General features: G+C 38.6%; 1 protein-coding gene across 1 annotated transcript; it reads right to left on the bottom strand.

Moving 5' to 3' along the window:
• Nucleotides 1-2,983: 2,983 nt before the first annotated feature.
• On the bottom strand, nt 2,984-4,238 carry LOC148301658 (uncharacterized). Its single transcript, XM_088272918.1, has one exon. It carries the CDS (start codon nt 4,098-4,100, stop codon nt 3,585-3,587), a length of 516 nt encoding a protein of 171 aa, XP_088129044.1. The 5' UTR covers nt 4,101-4,238; the 3' UTR covers nt 2,984-3,584.
• Nucleotides 4,239-24,094: the final 19,856 nt, after the last annotated feature.

Genomic DNA, 24,094 nt, shown 5'->3' with positions numbered 1-24,094 from the left:
CCCAACCCCAACCCCAACCCCAACCCCAACCCCAACCCCAACCCCAACCCCAACCCCAACCCCGAATGCTAATCTATAATTAAATATAATTTCCCTATAAAAATAGTATGATAAGATAGTATGATAAGATAGTATGATAGTATGGTTATAATAGTAATAGTGATTATAGCATATAAAAGCAGATTGAATGTCTTCGAAGGATTAAATGATCTACAATAAGCTGTGGCTCCTAGGTAGAATAAATGCATATTGAAGATGAAAACAAGAATGACTCTCCTCCCCAGTACGCATCTTCAGCAATTCTTCACATTATATTCAAGGTGATTCCCCTCGCAGTCTATATCCTTCGCTTCATCCTCAGAGAGCTGGTTCGCCCGCTCATCCTTATGGAAATATTGCTGATCTGCGTCGTTGTGGATTTTTGGCTGACCAAAAACATCAATGGCCGCAATATGATTGGCCTCAAATGGGGATTCGAGTAAGATAGGTTTGGCGTGTAAAGATTCCGGTGCTAGCGAAGAGTTAATGACCAATTTATCAATCCAGGCAGCTCCAAAGTCTTTTGGATCGTCCAAATAGCGTATACTGTGATTCCAGTTGTATTGTTCGCAGGGACTGTCCTAATACGCTTAAACATCTACAGCCTGCGCTTAACTGACGTACACTCCCATACATTTAGATTGTATCGATTGTGGCCATCTTCCTGGGAGGGGCCACCAATTTATTCTTCTTCATCAGGGCGAGGCTTATTTCGAAATAAAAGAAAGATTAATTGAATACGAAATTAGGGCAGGATTTCATCAATAAAATGGGAGGAGCTTCTGTCGTAACTTTGATATGAGTACAATTTGAACAGGCCATAACTGCACCATTGTTGAGCCATCGATCAAAACTGATGCACGGATATTAAAGCATTGCAACAATTCTTTAATTCAGTCGATGATGTGATATGGTAATAATGATTCCAGGATCCGAAAATGCTTCGTGGTGGAATTCCGTGAATTGCAGAGCTTCCATACGGAATGTATATACATCATTTGATGCTCTCCAATCGCTCAACCTACTTGACTGCAATTGCAAATTTCCTTTAGATGTTCCTGAGCTCGTCTCTTTTGTCCTCCAGGGACTAGAGAAGCGCCTCACTCAATGCGATTTGGCTATCTTTGCTCTAGATGATAGAAAGGAGCTGCTTTTTCCTCTAAAGTTCGATACCGATTTTGCGTGAAGTTTACTCATTCTGCTTGGCCATTTGATCGAGCTCCATTTCTTCCTCCATGAAGGCTTCCTCATAGTCTGCTCGAAGTTGGCTAATGATGTCCTGAATTTTGCGTTTTTCCTAAGTCAAATCTGCTATTTATTCTTCATATTCGCTTCTGAGAGCCTCAACGTTGAGTGCTGCGAGTGTCTATTTTTGGTGTTCGCACGTCTCCATATAGAGTGATGACTCCTCGGTAAGGGAATGGAGCTCGAACTGCTGCTGATCGGCCTGCCTCTGTAAGTCCAGAATCATAGACTCGAGCTTATGAGCGTAGAGATTATCGATGCTGCCTCTATTTTTATGCGTATGCATATTGGTGGATGTGGTCGACTTGATGTGATTGCTCTCGTGGGGGAATTACGGGATATTGGAGGACAGCCTGTTTTATTTTTATGTGTATCTGCTGTTTGCTTACTCTGAGTATTGGTATTTTCTCATGAAAGCAGTTAACTATTATAATCGAAATATGGATAATATCAGAGGGGAGTGCTTTCTTGATTGCACTGCTTGGCTATTTTTTGGGCTTATTCTTTTGCCATTTTAGTCCTTTATCGATAAGTGCCCAGCACCTCTTTCCAGTTCTCCGAGTAGTCGATACTCTCGCTCACTCTCGGAGTGCATTCTATGCATTCCTTTCCGATCCCCATTGATTTTTTATTGCATTTACTATCAATATTTTCCAAGTTCCCATTTTAATTCAAAGATGTCTGCCTTCGAATTAGTGTGCAACTTATTTAGTTCTAGTATGGACTAAGTTCCTGTTGGTTGATCTCTTTTAAGAAATAATGCTCATTGATTGGAGTGTATGTTTGAAAGCTAAGCCGGGGAACGAGAGTAGTTTGGCATTGCTGACTAGAGAATCGATCAATTTAGAGCTGTTTGCACTCGAGCTCGATCTTCAATAGGGATATTTATTTTTAATATCCGTACACTGTTTTCTTCAGTTAAGAATTTTAGTGCATCAGCTTCATTATGATTTCATGCATTTTATTCTCATTTGCCTTGTTTGAGATTTCATTTCTGTTATTTTCCAAGATCATTCTTGTTCTTCGCTCGGGATTTAATCTTATTCGCTATTGATTAGGCCTGTCATAGCACTATTTACTCGTGAGTATGCGGTCGGTGTGGTATTGTTGCTGAACGGTGTGGAATGCAGAGTGAGACTTCAATTGAGTATCTGCCATAACGATTCGTCTGGAATTCTAAAGAATTAACTATACGATGAAAATGGGCTAATTTTAATTAAATTGGGGATAATATTGGCGATTAGAGTGATTTGATCATTTTTTCTTCTTTTTGGCTTACTTTTTGAGTTTCTACGCGTTTTAATCTAACAAGTACAGCTTGGGCCCTTTTTTATTTTCGGGCGCGGTAGTAAATATCCTCCTCGTCGTTTCTGAAGAATGGGAAGGGCCTTGTTATGTTGTGCAGTTGCAGGGACATGTCGAGATCCGCGAACCGAAAAGACTTCACTGATCTGAAGGGCTTCATCCCTGAAGGATAGTTGCCGCTATGTTAGAGAATAGAAAACCTGATCTTATCGCCAAAGATTCTGGTGCGGGCTAAGAGTAGCTTCTGGGTGCCTGTGAATTGGCCATTGGTGGGAAAGCGGCTCAGAGCAGAAGGATTGATGCCAGTTTTAAAGTTGATCTTGGGTATATACACCATGGATCAGATTTATAATATTAAATAATCCATATTGAATAGGCTCTATGATCATGCGGATTCGGTATTAAAATAAACAGGAATGCGATCAATCTCAATCGTAGGATCTCTTCTCTCTTCTTTCGGAATACTTATCGTCAAATATTATTACTCTGTCCAGGGGCGCTATTTCAAAACTATCCACTTAGTCTTCTGATTGGCCTTTGACGTTGACAATCTTCATGTTTTTGACTTCGGCGCAAGTTTCAGGCGAGTCGAATTTCAAAAATACCATTGCTTTCCCTCTTTTGTTTATGATCTGGTTGAGTCGGACGGACTTCGCATTCGTATTTGAAGTTATTTCATTTTACAGATGCTTCAGATCCACACTAATGATATCTGTGTTTAGTTCTATCTTTAGGCAGTTCGGATTGTATTCTCGATTGTCCGTTCGATTGTATTCTCGATTGTCCGTTCGATTGTATTCTCGATTTTCCCCCCTGTTGTACGAGTTTCCTTGCCTCAGGGAAGAGCCGTTCGTATTGCTATTGGAGTTGTAGCTACCGTCGCGATCCTGCCGACTATTTCGGTTATAGCCACCACTGCCTCGATTACTTCTCATGCCTCTGGTTGATTGCTCGAGGAAATCTTATACCTACTCACTCGCCATCTACCCTTTCATTTATGTGGATGGGACGAGCTTGTAGCATTTGAATTCAATGTGGGCCTCCTGCTTGACCTGTTTAAGGAGATCAATTTCTGATCCAATAAACGGGTTGACGAGGGTAACGCATTTTCCTGTCCTGCCGGCTCGGCCCGTCCTGCCCGATCTATGGATGTAGGAATCAATGTTCTGAGGCATGTTGTACTGAATTACGAGCTCGACGTGTGGTATGTCGAGACCTCGAGCTGCGACGTCGGTTGCGATCAGAATTTGAACTTTGCCAGATCGGAAATCCGCAATTCGACGACTTCTCAAGGTTTGACTGATATCTCCATGGAGAACACAATTGCTCAATTTTAAGTCTTCGGAGAGTTCGTCTGCCTCGATTTTGCGGGCAGTAAAAATCAGGACCGATCCTCCGGCGCTCTCCTCATTAATGAGATGCTCGATGTACTTGATCCTGTTTTCTGGCTCAGTGACGATGATTGAATGTGAAACGGTCCTTGAAGCCTTGGTGTCCTCGCCTTTGATCATGTTCAAGTGCTTCTTTTACTTGCCCATGAACCTTTCGGTTAATTGGATGACCCATCTGGGCATGGTGGCTGAAAAGAACATGTGCTGTTTTTTGTCTGTCGACTTGGAATTAATTTGCTCCAAAATGAACTAGATATCCTCTTTGAACCCCTTCTCCAGCATCAGATCTGCCTCGTCGATGCAGACCACCTCCACATTTGCCAGAGATAAGTCTCCACGGCTATATAAGTCCATCAATCTCCCAGGTGTGGCAATCACGATATGAGGTCTATTTTTTAGCTGAGAGCGTTGCTCATAAATGTTGGCTCCTCCGATTAGCGTTGCAACTTTAATTTCATTATGATAATGGTTCAGGGATTGAACTTCACTGGTTATCTGCAGTGCTAACTATCTCGTGGGGGCCATGATAATATAGGAAGGTCCTGTGGAGCCCCTAGTCTTCGAGTTGGAAAACATTCCCTGTTCTCGGAACCTCTACACAATCGGCAAAGCAAAAGCAATAGTCTTGCCTGAGCCAGTGCGGTCGCTGGCAATGATATCGAAGCCATTGTAAATATGAACATAGCTGTTTGCCTGGATAGGGAACAGTGAGTTGATTCCTTTTTTCATTAGCATTTCAATGGTCTTGCTTGACTTAATGTAGCTTTCCAGTTTGTGGCATGTCACATTGCCTTCAGGCTTATCTTCTGTTGTTGTTGAAAACTTGTTTATGAGCTTGTTGCCGGCGGACATGCTAGCAAAATGGTAAGCAACAGAGGGAAAACGGCACCTCATATTTAATACGTTTGCAGTGTCACATTTGAACAAATGGGAAAAGACAAGTTTCCTGAGCATCGTTCTTGACTTATATAATAACAACAGTCACTATTAATTTTAACTATTTATTTTTATTGATCAAATTTAGAGCAATCCGCTTTCCGCTTCTGGGCCACTCCTTCTCTGACTTCTCAGGGCAGTCAGCAGGTCAAAGAAGTAACAGAAAAGCAGCTACCATAGTCACGGTAGTGCAGGTCATGCCCAACTTCTCCGGTATTTATATATTAATATGATTTTATGATGCTGTGATGCTATGATGCTATGATGCTACTATGATGGGCAATATGTTCGCACAAATATATTTATATAGAATAATATGAAACAAAGTGCAGAGCCGTGCATTAATAACAGCCTCACAATCCATGTGCACCCCTCGAACTTCAATTACGAAAACAAGCTGAAGAAGAATAAGTTGAAACTGCATGCACGAGCTTCTTCTTGCCCTAATAATCCTCTGATGAATGCGAAGCTCCTGTCGATTCGAGATGACGAGCCAATCCAAGTAGTATATAACACGCAGAACCAAAAAGTGCAGAAGAAGCATAGAAGTGATCCCATTCCCTTACTGAGCAACCTCAAACAAAGCTTGCACGCGACATACTGCAACGATAAACTCAACATCATGAAGTATAATGACTCTATCCAGAACATTTATAAACTGGTGTTCACCAAGAAGAAATAGTGGGGGAACTAGCCGAATCAGCTGTTTCCTTACCCAGCAAGAGCAATGAGTCAGAGCTCGGTCCGCAGAAACTTGGCCACTCGAAACTCAAGCCAAGCCTTGTTTCGCACGAACTGCCTTAAATCCTCTCAGTTAGTGCACCCATCTCCTCTCACGATCCACCCAATTTCATAGAATATATTCCCACAGGGCAATGCGCACACGGCCAACGCCCACAATCGTACTCATACACAATTCAAATACAACCTGCAGATCAAAGAACACCAAGCCAGTGACAGCATCAAGGACAGTGCCCGCACTGGCAGCGAATTATATCAGAAGAGAAGCAGCCTTTTGGTGCTGAGACAAGACTAAATATACCGTATTGAATGATTGATTCCATTTTTTTGATTTGATGAATTCCATTGCCTATGCATCTCATTAAAAACCTGATAAACTTATGCCCTTACAATTATTGACCTTCGGAGAGTGTTGGCATCATGAAAGCGATAGTGGTGTTGGGGAGTAGGAGGTCAACTTTAAACTTAGTTGATAATAATAATATAATCAGTTTTAATGAACGATCCCAGACTAACAGTGATAGTGAATCACACCAGCTAAGAGGATGAGGTGTAGCTGGCAATCAATAAGTTCATTTCGCTGGAGAATATCACCCTGGCAGCGGTGCTGGAGAGGGTGAGCGAACTCAACTTATTGAAGACCTAACCGGAATTCATCATTAAGTAAAACATGTTCATAGGCTTAGTCTGTTCTCGAAGCATCGCAACCTGGTCATCGACATGATCGAATGGGCCTTCATGCCCAACTCCATTTCCAAGCGTTACAAGACTACCAAACCCAAATAATAATACTATTATTCCAGCCAATGCAAAGATTTCATGAAAGATAATTGGTGCTTCTACGAAAACTTGTACCTCGCCATCTACAACAAGTAGATCCCCATCCACCATTTGTTCCTCTTCCTCCACCCAGACCACTACGACGACCATACTATCCACACTGCCCTCGGCTACTTCACCGAAATCATGGTCCCTTTCGCAAGATACTAATTCGCTAACTCCTACCAGCTCACCAAGGCCATGCTCGGCGAGCAATAATGCGGGATCATGGCAATACTCCCTGAGTAGCTTATCGATAGCCTCCTGAAGTATTGCCACAATTGGGCTATCTATGAGTTTCTCACGACCGCAGTGCTCGTCAGCCTTGAAGACCCCAAGTAGTTCGAGGCCTCCAACAACACCATTAAAAAGCTATTTGAGTATTGCCAGATGACCAATCTTTTCTAATATTTCGAAAATGACCCTGAGCTCTGTCTCGCGGCCGAGGAGAATTAGCATATTGCACATTCGGCGGAACTGCTCGAGAATATAGCAACGACACTCACTCAGCTCACATAAAACATTTAGCCAAAGGCCAACCCCAGCACTAGAGTCCTCACCATCATCAACTCGTTCCTCAACTCCAAGCTCATTGCTTATTCTGTCAACGAACTCAAAAATGCACGATGGTGCCGAAGCTAAAGAGCAGCATCCTAGGCCTCGAGCTCATAAATGAGAATCAGTCTGAGCATGGAGTTACATAAGAGCCCCTCATAGTTTGCAAAATCAAACCAGAGTAAACTGTCATTGTTCGCATCGCAACAATTCGGCAAGTCTGAGCCTCCATCATCATCATCGTCGCTATCCTTCATGACTGTGAGTGATGAATAAATAGCAGAATCCCTCTTAAAGATCCTCAACAGCAGCATCGAAATCTACATAATAATTCCCAAAGAATTTCATACGCGAGTCTCGGGCAAGAACCTGGAGACTGAGCAGTAGTCGTCGAGCCAAGAAGAGAGCTTGTTCTACTACACAATCCTGGATGAGTTCAAGTCCCAAATTCAGTGTATTCTGGATAATTTAGTAACTTTGAATAAGATTGTGTTCAGTAATGGCATTCCTTCCAGACACATCCCTTTCTCCTCGGGCCAGGACATCAAGCAAATCTCATTTATGAAGTATAAATACTTTCAGCTCCTGTACCACTGTTTGGTCATCCTGCAGCAGAAGGATATTCAAGTGCTCGAAGAAAAGCAGCAGTAAACTGAAAGCTTTATTAGCACCCACAACAGGATCAACAGCAAATCAGATGATAGCCCCTTGCCAGAGTTCACGAAACCCCTCCTCGGCGTGAAGAAATCCATCAGCATTGTCACGCCCCCTTTCACTCTCAACGTCGAAAGCCTCAGCATCATCGAAATTATCGAAGTACCAATTGCCTTACCGTAGAAATATCTCAGTGAGAACAGGTGGAATAACTTGGCGCACCACATCCTCGAGAAAATATGCCACGTCCTGATAATGACCAAGTGCGAGTACATCCAGAAGAATGTGGCGAAGGACCACAACAAGAAGCTGACGAGTAGCTTTCTCGCCTATTTGATCGAGAATTTTACACAGAGAGATCATATTTTCCTAGACACCATGAAATTCACGAGCCAAGGTATGCTTTAGATAACTCAGGCAATTTGCACTCGCTTTATAACATTGCCAAATTCCTGGCGTACTCCTTGAATAGCACCAACCAGCTCGCCATCGTCCTGAACGACTTTGAGCCTTGGAAAAAGTTCCTGATGAAGGATCTGCGGACATACGAATAGAAGACTTTCCCCACCATCATCTTGCCATCTGAAAATGACCTAAATTCAGTGAAACGGAAATCGACATAAAAATACGAAGAGATCAAAGTAGACGAAGCAGACTCAATACGAAAGCTAATCTAAAACATTTCGACGTCCAAAAAGTGGCCCAAAAAAGGAGGAGTCGTGACTTCCAAGAGTGACATCTTTAGAAATAGCTTCCATGACAAAAAGGGATCGGATGAAAGTTAGTACATGACCCAATCCTATGGAGGCAGGAAAATGATGCGGGAAGCCGCTGATAGTTCCGTCCATACTGACATGAAGCACTCTTCGCATCTCAGCTTATCACCTGACTCAAAGTAAATGAAATTGTCTCGCGTCTCCCATGACAGCAATTAATAATTTTCATTGAACAGCTCAATCACGATCGATCGCGTGGAGAAGCGGAAAATTAATATGTACAGTTCGTAGATTCACACCAAATAAATATGATCCTTTAATTTAATTATATTCAATCCCTTATAATCCCAGTGGAGGGCATGGAACAGTGGTCATATAAATGACAGTTTGTTTCGGCATGTGTTTCAGCATGTATTGTAGTGTGTTTCAGCATGTTTTACAGTATAAATTAATGAAAATCAAATGATACCAGTGTCACGTACCGCCATGTTCTTTATCATTTTGGTTTGAAACACGATGGCCAAGAGCAACAAAACTGATTCCATCATCAAATAGGTTGAATAGCTTTATTAGTACCGCATGTTTTCTGAGCAAGTGCGAAAGAAGATAGCATTATCAAAGTTCCAATGTCTCTCGGCTTCCCCCAAGTGCTCTGCAATCGAGCTGATCCTAGCAGAAGTCTCTTTGAGTAAGGATTATGTTGATATACCAGATGGAAGCTAAAATTTTGTGTATTGTATCTACCACCAGATTATTTTTCGAGGGCCCGGAGGACCATCTAGGAATACTATCCTATACTTTTAGTTCGCTTTTATGTTGATCTTTAGCGTAAAAGATGTATAAAACTCATCAGATTTCACAATCACGCCGTTTTCAGAATATATCTACAGCTTTGTCGAATCAAATGGAGTTAGCTATGGCCCCATCATCCGTATTTCGTGTTTCTCCTTAAAATAAGCCCTACCGCGTATCTTGATCTGCTCAGGGTCTGTCCGAATTGGGAAGTAAAATTGTAGGTGGGTATCGATCGAGAATATATGGCTCTCAGAGGCATCAAAATGGGGTGATTAGTTCTACCATCTTTGTGACTATCTGCTTTGGATTTAAACTGCTTATTATGGACTAAAGGGAGTGAGCTCGTAGGTTTGTATTGGACTGATCAAAACAGATATTGCTATTAAGAGGAAAATTTTTGCCATCTTTTCTAGCTTAATAATCATATAAATAATTGGTACATTCTGCCTTCATTAAATGGGGAGTTCAATTAAAAATAAAAGCAAATGAACTGTTGGCAGGCAGATCTTTTTGCTTGTGAGAATTACAAGCTATGAAAGTAATTTTGTATTCATTTAATTTCATTTCAATTGGCATAATTAGGACATTAATATGCAGTATGCTCCTATTTGTATCGCGTAACATAAAGCTAATACTCTATTGCTATCCTCTATTGCTAAATAATTGCCTGGCAATATAACATCATTACCGACATAATAATTACGAAAGTCCAAATGCAATACAACCGACAGGATAAGTACAATGCAGATTAAATAAAGTGAGCGGCTTCTTAAGATTCTTATCATTGGCAATTCCGGAGTTGGTAAGTCCTGCATGCTGATGCGCTACGTCGAAAATAATTTCACAACTGCCTTCTACAACACCATCGGGGTGGATTTTGTACATATTCGCTTATTCCAGAAAATGAAGAATATCGAAATCGATGGGCGCAAGGTCAGAATGCAAGTGGTACACGTTTCATGATCTTAGTGGGATACTGCGGGGCAAGACCGGTTCAGAACTATCACGTCCACTTATTACAAGTACTTATTTGGCTATTCAGAGGAGCGCATGGCATCATGCTTGTCTACGATGTCACAGATCGAGAGTCATTCGAGAGCCTCAAATTCTGGATGCAGGAAATTTAAAAGTATTTCTTAATTTATGCAGGTACGCGCACGAAAAGGTGGATAAGATTGTGGTCGCGAATAAATCAGACCAAATTTAGAAGAAGAAAGTATCCTATGACGAAGGCTATAATTTTTCGAAGCAGTATGGCCTCGAGTTCATGGAAGTCTCGGCGATGAGCTCCACCAACATTGGCGAGGCCTTTGAAGTTATTGCCAGGAAAGTGCTGAAGAGACTCGATTTAACCCCGATGAGCGGCCAGAAACTGCCTCCAACACAGCTCGGAAAAATGAACGCCACTGAATAAAAAAAGGGGTCGTCCTGTTGCTGACTCCGATGATCACGTATGCCTGCTTTAGCAAATATGTATGCATGTTATGATGTTATGATGTTATGATGTTATGATGTTATGATGTTATGATGTTATGATGTTATGATGTTATGATGTTATGATGTTATGATGTTATGATGTTATGATGTTATGATGTTATGATGTTATGATGTTATGATGTTATGATGTTATGATGTTATGATGTTATGATGTTATGATGTTATGATGTTATGATGTTATGATGTTATGATGTTATGATGTTATGATGTTATGATGTTATGATGTTATGATGTTATGATGTTATGATGTTATGATGTTATGATGTTATGATGTTATGATGTTATGATGTTATGATGTTATGATGTTATGTATGAATATGGTGATGATATTGTTGGTGTCATATTCGAATCAGGTGAATCATAGCTTGACTGGATATGGAGCATTCTGATGAGTGAAATCAGCGTATGTGCCCGCCCCTGGAGAAATTTGCTGAGTTAGTGAACATGTACGAAGCGCATCAAATAGTATCGAGTTGCGATCAAGGCGAGGAGGCTGTTGCTGATGAACACCATTGCGAAATTGCCCTTCCAGTTCTAAACGAAAGGCCAATATGCCCGAGTCAAAATGTGACGAGGAATTGGGAATTTCTGAAATCCAGCCATTGTATTCAACTAATATTAAATGTAGTACGCACACTATTATAGAATATAACTGCAGTATGTAATTACGCTGCCTCTTTCATAGCTCAAATGATACTTTATTGTCGCAAAAATAGCTTATTCTATAAGCACGACAACCTTTTTCACGACTTTTTCAATTTATTTCACAAATATCTGAATGTCCAAATTTAACAACAATACATTATTAAATATAGGCATGGCAGAAAAGACCTCACTCCTCTTCAGTTTCTATTTCGTTACGAACTACATACTGCTTCTGACGTATCCGATACTGCGAATGACAACAAGTGCTGGCGACAGATCTCTCAAAGTCTAAGATACCTTCGGCTTCACATATGAGAATTCTATCATCTACACGGTTCTCGCATTGATCATGATTTCATATTCGCGCTCAAGTTCCAATTAGCAATTCTTCATTGATGCGATTGTGGTTGGGAAAATAGGGGTTGCTTGCCTTTTATTTTTCGCGAAGTTTTAGTACTGTGTTTGGTATGTGGCTATTTCTGTGATTTTATGGATGGTGACGCCCTATCCGAAACTCAGAGGCAAAAACAAGTTCATAAAGATCACATCTAAATAACAGTATGACTAATTGCTCGAAGTAAGCAAGCAACACAAAAAAGAATAATCGAAACAGAGTAAATTCTTGCATTTTCAATATCGCAACAAAATGATGTACTTTGTTGAGTTCTACGTCGATTGGAATTTGACTTGCACATTTGTACATGTTTATTTATTCACAGGCAAAGTAAAACTGGCATGGGTACTCCAATAAGTATTCAACAGACCAACTAAAGTTTCTAAGTGTGAATGTAAGTAAAGTGCCAGAGATCGCGCAACTTTACCAGATTAATGATTCAGGCTTCAGCAAGCAGCTCCCTACCGTAATGATGATCTAAGATGGTAAATAGAAACTAAGATTCCCGCCAGTCGATAAAAATAACAAGGTGCCCAAAGTGGCCAAATACGACTATAGAATTTTACTAAAATACTTTGACCTAGAAAGTCGGTATTTGGAGACGAGAAGTTGATAATCTCTGAATGTCTGTGATTCACGGCCATAAACTTTTGTTATTTGAAAGATGAATACTATTCGTTTCATGTCCCAGTGATTTACAATTAATTAGCAAAGAGAACGAGGATGAAATAAACCCGAGAGACTGTAATATATGTCAAAATTAACGTATAAATTAATTTATGATTAAAAATCCAAAATACCTCAATCCGAACAAATCTCAGCATGTCTGCCACTCGGCCCGGCTCAAAGGCTAATCTATGAAACTTCCACGACGAAAGTAATTCAGTATAATCCCATCACATGGTACTTAAGCCTTAACTTAGAATAGGCTGAGAAAATAGTCAACAAACTCGAGTCAAGACATCGAGCGATGAAAGAAACTCGCAAAAGAAAACTCGAATAAACATTCGAAGATAATTGTAGAATTTATCGTAGCATCCAAAATAAGAAGTCAGCTTATGCATTTCCTGTCACATCCAGAAAAAGTTATAAACTTCTTCTTCATTATCTGCCTTATATAGCGAAGGCAAGGCACCCCGATATTTAAAATAGAGTACTCCTCACCAGCCGCAACAATAAAATTGGTACACCAAGATATAATACCACATAAGTTCATGAGACAAATAGAAAATAGGAATGGAAGTCATGAAAATAATGAAAGGACAGCAATAATACTATGATTGAAGACAATTAAAATAGTTGGACGAATCAATGAATATAAATAAATTTTTCATTGCATTGTATCGTATTGATCCTGGATTATTTGTCCTAGTGAAATATTTTTCTCCTGGACTGTTCTTATTAGCGGATGTCTGTTTCTTTATTGAAATTCTGTTTATACTGTGATATAATTTTGTTTATAATAGGCATTATATCAGAAATGGTGAAAAATATTTAGCAAAAGCCTATTCATTCATTTAAAGCTAGGATAACTTTGAGGGTTTAAGGAATCGACCTGCAGGATATACAAAAATTTTCAGAACCAAAAGTGGAAATAATCTATAGTCAAGGCATAAAGTCAGATTCAAAAAAATCAGACTGAAAAGATTAGATATATTAATAACCCGATAAAGTTGTTTCAATAAATACAGATCAGAATCCCTCGACAAACGAATACTTGGACTGCCTGAAATAAATAATATAGATTTCGAATGTTTGCGATCTTTAAATATATAAGCCTGATTTTAAATTGCATACTGTCGATCAATTCATCAATGGACAATAAATGTATTGAACCGGAATTTGCCAAAGATTGAAAACCGGAAAGACCAAAGGAGAGAAAAGGGAGTTTTTCTCGAGATTGTTGTTCGGTTGAACATTTTCAGCAGTAATTCGATTTTGTATTCGCTATCTACGGATTCTCTCAATAGTTTTTTATTTCTTCTCAAAAATTTGATTGGTTTGAGTGTATTTTTTATAGATTGCCTTGACGGTCGAATAGCAAATTCCAGTTTCTTTGCTCACCTACATATAGGATTTATTTTTATTTCGAATTTCTGCAATAATCTAGATGCGTTGCTCATATGATTTTCTTTTATAGCCTTTGGATTATGTACTTCCTGATGGCTCTTTTAGCATTATTACTTGCTATTTTAAAATTAATTTTAAAATTAGTGTATTATTCTGAATTTACATGAATTTATATAGTAGAAAAGAAACAAAGGAAATTTAGATATTTGGGATATTTTTATACCCCAAACAATATTGATTATCAAAGCTTATAAAAAGCTTATAAAAAGCTTATTTTCGTAATTTTTTATTTACTCTTCTCTGAAACCGTGAACCTCTTATTTATAAAACCCAGCTTTGTAAATCATCAATCTCCGAAATTCAATTAAAAACAAATTCTGTGGTCATATTCATCATTATTCACTCAAATTCCTTATTAAAGAGCAAAGCCGACTAAAATCAATAGTTTCGATGCCCTTCTTGAAATAAATTTTAGTTCATTACGAAACAGCTCCCCTGAATACAGTAGTGCATATATTTTTACTTATGAAATTCTAATGGCTTCGGTTATCGAAATGGTTTACTCTTAGACGACCAAAATGCAAATAAGAAATAACTCATTACTTTTTTTCAATAATATTTAGAATATATCTAATTTGAAATTAATTATTGCAGTTACTTATTTCATGAGCTTATACTTTATACTTTAAATTTAAAAACATGGAAAAAGTTTTGATTTCCTAACTTTCAGAAGAATCCGACTTATCGGTTAGGCAGCCAAGCCCGAAAAGATAAATAAATAGTTATGATCTCAAAACTGTAGCATTAACAGAAAGTACATCTGTCCTTATTGCGAGAGCTCTTGGCATAAAAAATAAAAGCACTCAACGATTAAGGCATTGCTCATGCGAAACAATAAAATTATGACGAAGCCATATAACTATTTGAGGAGGCTGAAAAGATCCTTGAATATGCTGCCAATTACGGGAAATAAATTTCAGCTTCCTATATCGCTGTTACCCTTCAAAATTAGGCTGCACTTTACCAAAGAGTTTGGAAGATTTCGTTATGCTGTGATTACATGGAAGGATTATTGCTCAATCTCGAAAGATAATTTAAAAAATAGGCGTCGATTATTGAAGTTACTGGAGGCAAGGTTAAAAACTCCTCAAAAATCAAATAAAATGCACTCCTCGGGGAAAATATAAAATTTGCAAAGCATTTTAACATTGGGATTTCCTATCTTCAATTTTCAGTCTTATGTTCTCAAAAATCACTGCATGCTGAAGCAAAAATTGCTGTCAAATAATCTTTGCTCTATTTTTAAGTATTTACTCGTAGCCTAATGAAAAATTAACTAAAGGAAACTGGAAAGAATTCATATATTTTAGAGAAACTAGAGCAGTTTGTTCAACTCGATAGAATGCATGCTATGGTCAGCAACTACACGAATCTCATGAAAGAAACTATAAAGAGTTTAAGAAATATCCATCTTCATCGCCACTTCTTCACGTTTGACGAGAAATCCATTGTCAATTTCACGATCAGTGATATTATGACAATAAAGTTCCGAACTCTAGAAGAATATTATAAGGAATTGCAGAAAACTGCCCAATCCTATATTTCACAAGAAAGCTTGACATACTTAGCCTTCAATGTTTCGTGCTGCTATTTCGCTTTAGCCACATAGCTCCGACTTCTAAATTCGAGTCTGACAACTGACTAAAATCATAGGGGCACAGATTATTTCAAAAATAGCCAAAAGTACCATTTGCTTTCGATTTATATATGCTCGGATTTGGTTCATTGTGAGTCGAGCTTTCTCAGGCATTTAATTCAAAGCTATAAAAATAATTTTCAAATCGATCTTTTGTAAATTATGAAATCAGAAACCCCGGAAAGAAGGAAATAACCATAGGAACAGCAACGAGGTTCATAAATAGCTGGTGTTTTGGAGAAATTTAAATAGTTATCAGATTTATTCAACGAAGTATCCATTATTCAAGCTCCCCCACTATAGTGTTGCCCAATCTCACATGTGTATTAAGAGTAGAAAAATAACTCACTCCTGATCGACTTCAGCAAAAATCTCGTCCTCGGACGCACTAAAGTAAGTACCAGAGAAATAGAGTCAGAAAATAAAACGAAGACGTAGAAAAAAATTGGGGAGTTCATCGTCTTCCCGATTTCTTCCAAGAGAAACAAAAAGAAATAGCAGAAGAGATCTAAATCCATCAACAAGCTCAGTTAGAAATAAAATAAAAAGTAGTATCGATTGAATTTTTAATGCTGCTTCAATGTAGAGTATGAGCGAAAGTAGTCCAAATAATCCAAACGTCTTCGAAAGAAATCTGTTAATGCTTCATAAAATCAGAAGTCTCAATTTGGAAGCAGGGGCATCAAAGAAAGACAACAGCAACAACAATAACAACAAAATTAAAAGCTAAAGCTAAAGCCGAAAAAATCAAATGAAAAACCGCAAAGAATGAGAATTAATAATTAATATGGACTCAAGACAAAAACTTAGGCCAATTAGAATGTGAAAACATCAAGAAAATTGTCGATTAATAGAAACAACACCAAAGTAAAGACAAATAAATAAACTCGCAAAATCAACCACTTGAGCCCTCATAGAGCATGCATGAAATAACTGAATTAATACTACTCTTGATAATATACCATAGGCGTTATTGATTAAACTGTGAATTCTCTGAACTAAATATATCAGAAATTGTATCAGCTACTTTTTACTTATTATTGCTTTAACTGGCTGCCTGCAATCCGATACTGTTCATCCAGCTTCACCCATGTTAAATTTTTGGGAGTCTGCGGCACTTTTCCTTTCTTGGGGTTATAATGTTCAGGTGTAACATTCAGGATGAGAGGTTTGTTGGCTTCAAAGCGCTAAGCATCTTGCTTGTTGTTAAAAGTCAGAACTGTTCCAAACTTCGCATCGATGTATTGATCGTAGCTGACCAAGCTCTTCCTGGCTTAAACTTATCTAAGCAGCCATTATTTGAACTTATGCTTCTCTGCATACTGAGTGCCATTAACCCTGAATAGAAACTACTCTTAGCTTTTCCAAAACAATTCAGGGGGGACTCGCTTGCTGATTCTTTCTCGGGGGTGGAGGTGGTCTTGATTGTCATAGTCATAGTCCTCCTGGTTTGGCTTATAATCGGTGGTATTTCTATACTCGTAAAGCAAGTATGAGTTGAACTGGTTGTCTTGGAACATGAACTCACGATGGGCTGATCGGCTATGGCTCAGGGGGAGGGCTCCCTTCCCGAAGGCATGCACAAGCCATTTGGGAGACATCTGGAATGACAGCAAGACTTCATTAGAGTGATCATGGAACTTAGGCAGCCATTCGTCGGGATCATGCACCCTCCAAGCCCCGTACGCTTCGATATTGCGGTCGATTCTGGGCCGATCATAGAGGCGTCTCTTTCTCCTCGGTATAGCATTGATCAGATCGTTATCGTCGATTAGCTTTTATGCCCTCGATATCTTTTTCAGATAGTCGATGTTCTATTCCTTATTAATATTGTAGGGGTAGCGATAGCGAGCGAAGTTATAGAGTGGCTGCAAAATTAGCCTCATCTGATATATAATTATTATTATGCTAAATTAATATTTAATCTGCATTTAATTGCTGCACTGTCTGCTTCAAAGCAGGCTCAGAACAAATCAAGGTTGGACCAGACACCTTATGCAATTGTATTAGCAGAGGACGAGCAATACTTTCCTTGTCCCTTTATGACTCCATCTTTAAAGTTTCCTATGTAAATCTCGCCATTTGTATGTAAATTGTAATTGCCCGAATCCATGCTTTCGCATGTTACTGATTTCACCTTAGTAGATATTGTCATTGGAGTAGAGAATCTGCCCCGTTGCCGATGGGACTCCTGCGGTCCACGATAGATTGATTATGGATCCCGTTGGGGACCTAAGCTTGCCTTGCCCATGAATGAGATTATTCTCGAATGAGCCTTCATAGACAAACCCACTTTTATACTCAATTCTCCCAGACTTCAAATTACCGTTGACAATTACACCTATGAAGAGTGCCTCATCTTTAAGCATGATTTGAGTTGCTTTTTGTGCTTTCTCGCCCTCCCTCGCATTGGTAAGCAGAGGACTATCCAAGTGATTTCGAATATTTTCGATGCATTCGACAGGAGAAAAAATTTGCCCACATTCGTCAACTTCTTTCGCTGACAAATCTTTTCTATTGAAAATTTCGATGTGCGGACAACGCTCGTTGGCAGTTTCAGATTGGGTGTTTAATGGATCCGAGGATGGCATGAACTTAACCTGCATCGTCTTCACTTTTAATTGATTTTCTTTTCTTTGCTATTTGGCCCTGAAAGTGTGATTCATCCGTACTACTTATTCAATAGCCTATATTTATCGACTTATTGACTATTTGCGATCAGAATTTTTTATAATGTGTAAGTCTATGCTGAATCTCGATTTTTTTTGCATTGGTTGAGGAAAGTTTCTTTGCTTAGGCTTCGTGGGGGAAGAAGGCATGAACTCTCAAAATGTATGAATATTCTGATATTGTGAAAAAGTATATTTTATTAAACCGAAAATTAATCATTTCTTAATTCTATTCATGCAATTCCTGCCATCATTTGTAATTAACCTATAAACAATTCATTTTCAATGATGCGACAGCGACAAACCCTTATACTGAGTGGAAAAAACTTTGTGATTGCCTGCCAATTTTTTGATGATTGACTTTTTGAGTTTGGTCTACAGCTTTTCAATTGTTTTTCTATATAAATGTGGGTAATTACAATAGCTCTATTTATTTGTCTAACTTTGAATTATCGCGCTTCGAAAAATCCTGGAGTTTTTCTAACTACTTTAAAGGTTTATTTTTATTTTTTAGTGTCGTCCCCTGCAATGGATCTTTATTTTGTTCTAGTTTTTTCTTTAAACTCTTGTTCTATTACCTAACTATGAAAATTATTACCAAAGCGACTCGACGAGCTTATGCATCTCTGACATTTGGCTCACCATTTCGTTCAATTGTTACCTTATCAGTCTGTTTTATTAATCATGTGTCATGGATGCATGATGCGCCATGGATGTGTGATGTGCCGCAAATGTTTGACTAAGGGGCAGCTCTTTGCTGTTTTTCTGGATTTTTGCAATGTTGGCATATGTTCTTGATTCAGGGTTTTATCTTTTTGGCTTATCTTTATCATTGCATGACTACTCTTTGCTCTTTTTATGGCTCTGCTCGGCAATAGTGTTTGCTTGGTTTTATGAAATATTTCTGGATTTAGTTTAATAAACGGAACTGCTCTTTTAGATTCTTATGTTTTTGGGCTATTACGTGGAAGAACTTGATGCATGTTTCTTGCCTGATTGAACCACTGTTTTTGGTTGCTCATTCACATTATTTGTTTTACGCTCATTATTTGTTAAACTCTTACGAGCTTGTTTATTATTTGGAGGGGGAATCGGAGGATTCGCTTTGGAAAGAACCCTATTGGTAACACTTTTATCTTTGTTTTAGGCTGGTTTATTGCTTTTTCCTAATCTATTCTTCAGATCTTTTTCTAGTTTCTTTATCCTTTGCTCGACCTGATCAATAACTTGTTCCTAAGATTCCTGCCGAACAGTTGGTATTCCATTTCCCTTTTTTTATGAATTGGAAACTACTCCCTATATATTACTATTTGATTAGATTTAGCTGAATTGATGGCTTTCTTTCATACAGTTGTTTCTTTGAATGATCTCTACATTTCCGTTGTCATCACTATCATCACTATCATCGCTGTCGTCACTATCTTGATCCCTTTCGTTCGATTATTGCTGCGCGTGATGGATTTGAGCAATGTTTGGATTGCTGTTACTCTTGGCACGATCATGTGCATACATTTATTAGTCTTCGCTGCTACTGGAGCTGTCCTCTTCATCATCATCTCCATTTTCGGGATGATTGATATATTAAGGCTAATTGTTTTTCTGCATTCTGACCTGGTCTTCTCTTGTCCCCTAATTTGCAGACATTTCTGACTCGCTGCCTTGGTTTATAAAATGAGTTACTGTCGCTGCTTGCAATACTATTTTTCATGTATGGCGATGCTTTTTAGGATTGGCTTTATTTTATTTATTTATATCGCAGGAACTCTGTGCATTATTAAGATATAAATGCTAAACTGTAATGCAATCGGCATTGATATCATGGTTTCAAACTATTTCAGAATATTTATCTGCCGCTATTGAGTATGCTCAGCATTCGGTTCTTCGTCTAGCCGCTTGTGCTCTTGATGATTCTTTCGATTTGGAGCAGGAGGACTTCTGACCGGAGGAGAGCCTGCTTTTTCTCTTGCTCAAGTTTATCGCAGATTATTCGAAGTTACTCCCGCTGCTCCTCCGCGAACTCTGCATCTTCTAGCTGCAGTTGCAATTCGTAATTTTATCTTTTCAGCTCCTCAACGTCCAGGAACTTGCGCTCGTTCAAGAACTTTATCTATTCCATTTCTTCTGCTAAATTGCTTAGCTCAATCTCTTTCTATTACAGTCTGCGGCTTAGACCGCCGTGCAAGAAGGCCTCGTCTAGGCTCATCAGCAGAATGTGATAGCTGACATTGTTTGCTTAGTTGTATTTCTTGACACTGGTCTCCAACTCCGCGCATCTCTTGTTGAGCTCATCGACTGTCTCGCTGAGATTATCAATCGAACTTTGGTTGAGTGATAGTTTTGTGCTGGCCTACATGGTTTCCCTTTCAAGCAGCTGTTTTTGATCGCGCAGACTCTTGACCTCTCTCAAAAGTCCTTAATTCTCTTCGGATAGCCTCCTAATTTCGGTCTTATAATACTTCCCTTCCTCGTTTGCTTTGGTGCTCAAAGTGAGTTTGAGCTTGCTTTCCGATTTCTCAGCGATGCTCAATTTCATTTATATATGGTTAATAGTGTGGGTCTTTTTGCTCAATTCTGAATCCTTCTCAACAATAATCTCTTCGAGTTCTGTAATCTTGGCTGTGAGCTCGCTGATGTGCTCTCTCTTCATTTAAATCGCCTCATTAAAGTTGGACTATTATTTCACTTGGTTTCGAAAGGAGAGCTTTCTTTTCTATAGTTATCTCTGTAGCTAACTGTAGAGCTCCTTGGTTGTATTCAATTCGTATTGAACTGAGCTCAATTATAGGCCTTGCTATTCCAGCTCGAATGTCATCTTTTAGTTTGCTTATTTGCACAAAAGGATTTATTGTTTCAAGCTCTTATCTTTCGAGTGAGCGTTCTATACTTAGAGCCGATACTTTTAGTTTTCAGCTTTCAGCTGTTTGGATGCTTTAGTGAGTTCTTCGATGCTTTGTTGAGAAGTTATTGAAGCCTTCTTTAGTTTTACAATAGTTTCTTCGTAGATAGCCATGCTATTCTTGAGCTCTTAAATTTTAAGGTCCTTCAACTTTAGCTTTTAATTGAACCTGTCCATATTGACAGCACTGCTATTTAGAGATTCAACGCTTTTCTCTGGTTTGGAGATGTTTCTGATTTTGAGGGCGCTAATTTCCTTGCCCATCTCTTCAATTTCAAGTTATAAAGCATTGGATTGGGTCTTGTGCATTTTCTACATGTCAGCTATTTTATGCTTATATTTGTTGATTTCCATTTCGAATATTTCGTTGTCGTCTGCCTACTTCTCTTTAAGTCTTTATATTTCCTTCTCATAGTTCCCTAAAATGGCGTCTGTCTTTTCTAACTCGTTTTCCGTCTTTGCAAGCATGTTCGTTTTTTATTGCAGCTGCTAAGTGATGAACATTATTTATTTCTTCATTTACTCGATGTTGGCTTCGAAATAACTCTCCAGTACTTGACCATGTTCGGAAACCGTGGAGCCCATGACTTACAGTTTGGCCTCGAGACTTTTTATCTTTTTGCTATATTCTTATTTGGCACTTTCTGAATTCTTCAGTAGTTAAATCTTTTCGTTTTCGACTGACTTTATGAGCTCCAGCAATCTTTACATTTGATGCTTCAAATCTTGATTCTGTCGTAAGTTTTATGCATCTGCTTTATCCTTCAAATACCCCTAGTTTTATAAAGCTTTGTAATTCTTCTGCAGGGACTCTGTGAAATCATTCATTTATTTCATTTTTTCTTTCATCGAATGATTCTTTCGGTTAATCTATTTGTTCTACTCGCAAACCGAATTATAGTTCTTCTCGAGATAGACTAATTTTTATGAAACAGTCTTAGTGGTCGATGACAACTCTCGATAATGTGCGCATTACTTTTCTTTGCTGGCGTATAGATTCTCTAACTCCTCGATTTTCATTGGCAAGATCTACAGTTTTGATATTTGGTGCGCCATCTAACCTATGAGCTCAGCTTTTTTCTGCATCTAACTTCTCAATCTAACAGTCTCATTCAAGAGATCGACAACTTCTCCTTACAATTTCTTCCTGTCAAGGTGGTTGTCATTTTCCAGCTCAGTCCTCAAATCACTTACCTGACTCTCTAATTTTTATTTCCACTTTGCTTAGGTTTTTTGGATGGCTTGGGAGAAATCTTGATTGGTATGAGTGTATTTTTCCCGATATTCTTCATAGGAATATCTGAGCTCCCTCAGTTCCTTATTGAGTTCTTGGTTGATTCTCTAAGACTGCTCGAGTTTGCTATTGAAATTGGTATTGATTTGCCTGCTGGTTTATAAATCTGCGAACTTTACTTTGTGTATGTTTAGGAGCTCGAGCTGTTCCGAATTTGTTTGGGTTAGCTGTTAAATTTGTTGTTTTTTAAGCATCGATTACTTCTTCTATCGATCAAAATCAGCTTTGATGAGCTTGAGCGCATTCGTCGCGTTTTAGATTTCGCATTAGAGTTAGAAGCTGGATTGTTTTGCTTTATCATTTTATTATTTCAGCAATTCGAAGTTCTAAAGCAATTGCTAATAGTTTGCATACTCCTCGTTATACTTTTTCTATAGTTTGCTTTGTTTGGCATGGATTTGTTCAAGCTATTCCAGCGATTCAGCCAATCTGCCCTTTAGGTCAGAAATTTCATAATTGTTTTATTCGATGACCTTTTTCACTTGATTGATCTCCTCGACATACATGCGTAGCTTCTATGAGTAGCTGTTTGATCTCTCCCCAATGTTTCTTTTGTTTTAGCTTTGCTGACTCTACACTCGGGCATTGAGATGTTTGACTGTCAGCTAGAGTTAGGCTATTTATTTATCTTTGTCAGTTACGATACGCTCTAATCGATCAATTTCTTTTCTGAGGTTGTTTTTGCGATCAAGCTTGTCTTCTTATTTTTCGGCCAGTAATGACTTGGTTTTGTCGAGTTCCTTTTTCAGAGAGGAAATATCGTATTATTTGCGTTAAATTGCATGTTCGCTGGACGAGAGTTCATCCATCATCTTCTTACGTTCGAAGAGATACTGCGTTTGAGAGCCTTTCAACGAGGAAATCTCCTAATTCAGTCTCTTGTTCTGTTACTTGGTTTTTTATATGTTGTCCTCCTTATCTTCGAGTTATCTTTTAAATTTGGCCTCCTTCTTTTTGTAGTCATCCACAATCTTCTCTGTCCTTTCGTATTGATCTTCGGTTTCAGAAATTTTGCGACTCAGGTCTGCTATCTTTTTGCGGAGCAGCTTAATTTCATCTTCAAAACCATCCTTTTCGAGTTTGAGCTGATAAATGACGCGATTGACTTAGATTAGTTTTTTATTGGCGTTTTCAGCTTCGAATTGGGTTTGCTTGTACAAATCAGCAATATCATTCTTTTTTAATTTCTCCTCTAAGTCTTATATTTTTGATTTCATTCGTTTGACTTCACTCTGAGCAGTGCCCAACTCGAATACAACTTGCGAATTTTATATTTTGAGATCTTGATAAACTTGTTTATGCTTTCGTAGGTCGTCATTTATTTTCTATTTGAGCTGCCTTACTTCTTAATGCTTAGATTCTTTGGTTTTTGTGACGGCATCGCAATGCTTTTGGAGTTCCTCCGTCTTCTATTTCAGATGCTTAGTTAAGATTTAAGACTATTTCAAGGTTCTTTCGTAAAAGTGAACATCCTGATCATGCTTTTCAGATAGTTTCTTGAGCTCTTCCTGTACTAATATCTTTTCGGGGTCCTCTATATTGGCTTCCACCTTCTTGGAGCTCTTTTATATTTAAGTTTGTGCAGAGGTTGATTTGTTATTCTATTTGATGAGCTTCGATTTCAGCAATTACTCCTTGAGTATTTGGTTTGCTTCATGCACCAAGTGCATTTACTTCTGAAGTTCGGACTGTTCCAATTTGAAAGCATGGAAATCAGCTGAGAATTTCGCTTGTTCG

This window comes from Brachycentrus maculatus, unplaced genomic scaffold, assembly GCF_059751285.1.
Source record: "Brachycentrus maculatus isolate JH-2025_06_01 unplaced genomic scaffold, ASM5975128v1 h1tg000532l, whole genome shotgun sequence".
Classification (NCBI taxonomy): Eukaryota; Metazoa; Arthropoda; class Insecta; order Trichoptera; family Brachycentridae; genus Brachycentrus; species Brachycentrus maculatus.
Note: the sequence above shows the minus strand (reverse complement) of the source record. Positions and strands in the feature narration are given on the sequence as shown.

What these genes read in the sequence shown, in the direction of transcription:
- LOC148301658 (XM_088272918.1), bottom strand. Translation starts at nt 4,100, where the DNA reads ATGATCAAAGGCGAGGACACCAAGGCTTCAAGGACCGTTTCACATTCA.